The sequence below is a fragment of the Anneissia japonica genome, unplaced genomic scaffold (genome assembly GCF_011630105.1).
Source record: "Anneissia japonica isolate Jap-2015-1 unplaced genomic scaffold, ASM1163010v1 scaffold287960_len3192837_cov198, whole genome shotgun sequence".
In the NCBI taxonomy this organism is placed as follows: Eukaryota; Metazoa; Echinodermata; class Crinoidea; order Comatulida; family Comatulidae; genus Anneissia; species Anneissia japonica.
The window spans coordinates 918,162-924,327 of record NW_022712725.1 but is presented as its reverse complement, the minus strand read 5'-3'; the positions used below and the strand labels follow the sequence as shown (position 1 = coordinate 924,327).

General features: G+C 36.1%; 1 protein-coding gene across 2 annotated transcripts in view; it reads right to left on the bottom strand.

Moving 5' to 3' along the window:
• LOC117107991 (max-like protein X) overlaps window positions 1-3,460 on the bottom strand; it is an 11,466-nt gene extending 8,006 nt beyond the window's left edge. The window contains exon 1 of one of the 2 annotated variants that reach the window (XM_033249809.1): window positions 3,354-3,460. In XM_033249809.1, coding sequence (XP_033105700.1) covers window positions 3,354-3,369 — 16 coding nt within the window. In that variant the 5' untranslated portion in view covers window positions 3,370-3,460. The remainder of the gene's footprint in view (window positions 1-3,353) is intronic. The other variant, XM_033249806.1, reaches the window with a different exon arrangement.
• Window positions 3,461-6,166: the final 2,706 nt, after the last annotated feature.

Here is a 6,166-nt window from a genome sequence, read left to right as displayed (position 1 = left end):
AGAATTACGAAACGTCGTAGAATAACTGACTTTTTTCGTCCACTGTGGCAAAGAGGAAAACGACATATATTCCTTTAAGGTGGGTTATTTTCACAAAAACGAGATGCAATAATGAAAAAATGATTATTAATGTTCATTTTTCATTTTTTTCCTATTCTTCTTTCTTCCTATGCTTCTTCCATATTTTCGTTTAAATTTAACTTTTTATACTAAATACATATTTACGCATATTTCTATATATATATATATATATATATGTATATATATATATATATATACATATATATAAATTTATATCATTTTAATACAGATTTACATATTTTCTGTAACCTAGAAATAGGTCTATGTATACTTTGTGTCTGTATTTAACGTTTCAATCTTTTGCATTATTTAAATATCAATTATTATCATAAATTTTAATGATTACATTATTTCATATAGTTAAATTTTAATGATGACATTATTTCATATAGTATTTTAGATAAATTTATAAACAATTTTAAATATTTAAATATAAACTATGAAAGTAAATACACGTAGATTAGATCAATAAAAATGAACATATTAGGCCTAGTAATCTTTATCTATTCATTAACACGAATAACATTTTCAATATTCTAATCAATTTTTATATAGCCGGAGTTAGTTTCGACCTAGGCAAACCTTTGCTAAAAAAGTACACTTTCTCCATCAAAAGGTTTCTTCTATGAATGGAATGACCTGTTCGAAGCACGAACTCCTGTACCGTTACGATGTTTATTCGTACGGGAAATCCACTCACGATGCGGTACCGTTACGATTTTTAATCGTACGGGAAATCCACTCACGATGCGGTACCATTACGATTTTTAATCGTACGGTAAATCCACTCACGAAATATTTTATAATTTTATTATATTACCACCTTTTTATTACATAGATCTTTTTCAAAACATAACTGCTTTTATAACATTATATAGACCCATTAAACACAAAAGGTGCTCTGGCTTCGGGGGCTTCGCCCCCGACCCCACCGGGGCCCTTAGGCAGGCCCCTGCACCCCACGCCCAGAGAACCCCCCCCTTGAAATGACCTGGCTACGGGCCTGGTCTAGATACACGGTACTGTATCGCTACTTCCATTTCCTAAAGGTACGGTAAATGGCAATGCACCATTACCGATTGGGGGAAGTACCTAACAGCGATGGTGCTACATAAGATTGCGTAAATCTATGGTTGCATATGTATTCACAGGTACTGTATATGAATTTTGGTCGGATTGTAATGCATGGTAATTTTGAGTATATTCAGTATTAACTTAGGCTTCTCTTAGACTAACACTTGGGATTTTAGGGGGTTGAGAACTTCAGACTTGTTACTGTATACTGTTATGCTGCCAAGCAAAGAGGCTAAGGCCTAGGGCTATGCCAAAATATTGGGCCAGGATTCATTCATTGTTTGATATGGCTATAAATGACTAGTCTCTTCCAAAGTGGAACCCTCTGTCTATTTATCACTGACATACTGTACTATTTGCCTAGCTAATAATGTTCAAATAATACCCAATACTGTACATCATTCATTCGTCACAAACACCTCCAGTGGTGTATCTAGGTGGTGGGTGCACAACCCCCCAAAATACTTGCACCGCCCCACCCCTTGTCCTCCAAAAATCATGCTTAAGTAGTTAAAAATCAACTAAAATCACCTTATTTTGTGAAATACTGTAGCACCCCTCTCCTAATCATCCAACCCCCCCTCCACCCCCCCCCCCCAATATGTCCTTCATTCCCCCATCAGCACCCCTCTCCCAATTTCAAGGCTCCTAGATACGTCACTGCACACGGATCTCACAATGTGCGATCTGCAAAGCCACACACATTCCAGCACTTCAACTGATGATGGTGATGTAATGCTATGTACTGTACCTTTAGGAAAGGGAAGTAGTGATATCTGCAGACACCGTGAGTAATTTATGCACTTTATGTGAAGCCAGTGAACATTGAAAAGGAGAAGAGGGAAAAATAGATAAACAGTAGAAGATTTTGATTACCATACCAGAATATTGTTAGACTTTTCAGTTATTCCAAGTTGCAATTACAGTAAGTCAATTTATAATCACATTCTCTTTCTACTCACCCAAATAGACATGCAAAAAACATTAGTAAGAAAGCTTTGTGTGTATGATGCATGGATTTCTAGTGTTTGATCTTACTTTGTTCAAAGCTTGAGTCTCCAAAACTTGAATCTGCAGTCATTGTGACAAATGACTTATCATCTGAAATAGAATAAACAAAAATAAAATTTTGGTACAATTTACAAATTCATCATCATCATCAAGTGATCTGCCAATCGGCAGGTTCATGGCAACCACTCCCCACATCTCTTCCGATCTACATGTAAATTAAATAATGTAATTAGTGAAATTTAATTTTTTAAATTTAAAATACTTCTACATGGTTTAAGGAAAAATATAAAATGTAAAAACATGACAGTAAGATATCATTATCAGATTTAAACTTGGAATAATAAAACCCAGCTAAGTAAGCCAGCTACAGTACCTAGGCGGAGGTTGCGCAAAAATTTGCCTGACGAGGGGGGGGGGGGATTCTGAGGTGCCACAGGAGGGGGATGATGTCACCGACGAGAGCAAAATGTTAGGCGTCGCTCAAAATCTTTGGAAAATGATAAATATGTATGACAATTTAGGGGCTTCAAAAAAAAAATTAATAGGCCTATTATTAACGTTACATGTAGATTGAAGAAACGCTGTGTCTAGAGATCACATTACCATATCTTATCTTCCGTTTGCTAAAGGTACGGTAAATTGCATCATCAAATAAAATGCCGCCAACATCCCAAGGCCTAGCTACTGTAGGCCTCTTCGCCTACAGCAGGCCAAGGCCTAGCCTATTCCGAGACACTGCTGTCTGTGTGAATGATTCATTGTTGACATTTTCGTCATTGAATGAATGTCTTGTCAGAACACTGCATAGGCTAGACCTACATTTCTAAGACTGGGATATGGTCTAACCTTTTCCTCGGGCCATGGCAAATCAGTCAATTATAAACATACGGCACTCTTACGACGAAATATTTATCTAGTCCAGCCTAGGGTCTAGGCCGTGGTGGTAGTGATACTGATTAACTATAGTTACCCATGGAGTGCATTCTTGTTGCGTTTTTCCCGCGACCGAGAAAAATACAAAGCGGAACGAACAATAACAAGTGCCCCAAAAAATAAATAATTATGTGCTTCTTATCAGGACCTATCATGTGACTATCTGAAGTCAACTTATAAAATATCAAGAAAATGGAAACAAGAAAACTGAAGTTATTTAGAAATCATAATACCCCTGTACATTTCGAAATTACCATTTAGGTTCTCCATCCATCAATCTGTCCAACTCTCTCAAGGGGCTGCTGACTGACTCAACTCGAGCGTGGACGGTAGGTATCACAGGCCTCCCGTCGTATCAACAAAGATCGTATAGCGCCGCTAGCCGCTGCGCGGCGCTGTTTGGTCGAGAAATTTGGGCAACTTGAGGGCGTACGCTAGATTTTGCATAATCGGTTATCGCCAGGCAGGCTGAAATGTACTGAATAATACAGGTCTTCTTCCAATCAAAGACACTTTTGGGACCGGCGATTTAGTGGTCTTTAGCTTTGGTCTTTAATTAGAATTCCTCTAATTAAAGACCGCCACTAAAAGTAGTCTTTAAATACTGTACCTCTTTTGGATATTGACCACCGAGTTAATAAGAACTGATGTTGTTTGTTCTTAAACAACTTCTTGGAATCTGTGCTTGCTCTACCCGAATCTCCATAACAATCAAACTAAACCGTTATATGGTCCTACCAAAACTATAGTGGCCTACCGGTATTCAATATAGGGCACTGTAGGCCTATACACGATTAAAATATCATCAATATTTTTATGTAGGCCTATATAGTCATCCATATGATCATTTAAAATGCATTAAAGTCCACTATGAATTTTAATGTATTTTATATTTGAAGGGGAAATTTTCAGTTGGGTCGACAAAAGCATAATATGATACATTAGATAAACCTCACTCAGAGTATGCTACAGTAAAGGGAGACCCAGAAGTTGTAGTGCCAGTGATATGTTTGTTGAGGTAGACCCTCCTTTATGAATTTCTGAGGAAATCAGTATATTTCTTTAGGTGTAGAATCGTAAAGTCTGAAAATGAGTTAGTAATGAATTGTCGATAATTTTTTAGAAAAAAAGTTGAACAAAAATTGTAAGAAATTGCTGTATTAAATCTCTATCGTGTACAGTAAATTGTTATTGTGTTTCATGTACATTATGGTACGATGGTACCTGTATTATAAATAATATATAATTTTCTCTTTTTTGGTTGTTATACAATTACCATATGGACACAGATTCTGAAATAAAAGAAACGATGATTAGTATGTTTGAATGTTTTATTCTAAGTGTTTTAGAATGGATTACTGTAGGCCTATGCTGTTGATTCTCTTAACCATTCTTTGGTAGCCACACACTATCCAGGCAAAATATCCATTTAACATCAAATTCCTGCGTTAGTCCCACTATCGGATCGGTATCCAATAGAGCACTGTGGCACTAAAACATCGGCTTTAATGTATGCCTAATATTTTGATGTCTGTATTTATATTTAAAAGAACCAAAAAAAAAAAAAAACTGCACTAAAATTATCTCTAGTCCTGTATATTTTAAAAGTAATCTAATAGAATCCCTATAATTACAGACTGCCACGAATTAAGATTTCTCTTAGATGGAAATAATGAATTAAATATTTTAGAACAAGTCCTATACTTGTTTTAACCAACTTTCCATTAAAATATTACTAACATCACCATTAATTAACATTATCGTCATAATACACAAAACACACATTTAAAACATTATCTTACGATATGGCTTTTGGCTAATATTTTTATGTTTCAGTCATAACACAATTTATTATAGAAAACATTGCATTAACATCTTTTGGAGGGAACATTTTCAGTTGGGTCCACCAAAACCATGGTCTTTGGACTTTAAATAGAGGAATTCATTAATTGGAGGGAACATAACATGTCCGACAGGGGGTCTGAATCAGACCCTCGGTCAGGGTACCGCTTATGTCGCCCAGTAAATCGACTCAACATAACCCAACTGACCGTCAACTAGTTGCCAGCGCGCTTATGTAGACTTTCACTCGCGATCCCACAACTACAAGCAACTCAGTAGAACTAGTTTACCCAGAGCGCTTACTGTATGTCGCCGCCGACTAACTGCAACTACTAGTACTAGAGGTAACAACTCTGATTACACTGACACATCCATTTAAATCAAGGACACTACGACCAATGAACAATTTAAATTTTACCCTCAACTAAATTAAACTTTGCACCATACTTTCTAAAACCATTTTTACCTTCTCCCTGGCAATGCAAACATTGGTTAAAAAGTTTACCACACAAATAAAATATACGAGCTGTACCGGGTAAAGATAACTTGATTTCTTGCTTCGAATAAGGTGTCCATTCGTGTGGATGAAGATAAGCCTATCCAAGTGAACATAAAGGGGTCGGGAACCAGGATATACCTTCGACTTTAAATATATAAAGATTGAAAAATTTTAAATACAGACACAATGTATATCATTCATGCGTTCATTCGAGGGATGCGGTACTGTACCGGCATAGGCTATATCTATTATACACTGTACCATTAAAAGAATTGCAAGGAAATCATAAAAATTACATCAAATTTGAAACGGTCAGGGATATGGCGTTATGGAATAATGGCATGAAGAGAAACAATCATACGGTTAGCCATTTGACAACAATGCGTTATCAATAATATTAAACTTTGTAAGCTAAGTCATGGGTTTTTAAAGTCAGGCTCCGGAGGAAAAACATTTTCACACATTATTCCCCCAGTTTTTAAATATTAAAAAAATCTGTATCTCATTCACCGTTCCCCGGTTTTTCGTCAAACAACTTTTTTCTGTCTTAGAAAAATCAGTTCTACAACATATCAAAAAATGTTTTTCTTCCGGAGCCACTTTAAGGGCATGATTTTAAAAGGGATGGGCCTGTTTGTGTGCAATCCGGGAGCAAAGTACACAAAAGGTTAAACAAACATTTGTACTGGTAATATGTGAATTGAAAGTATTGTATTCTTTCCTCAC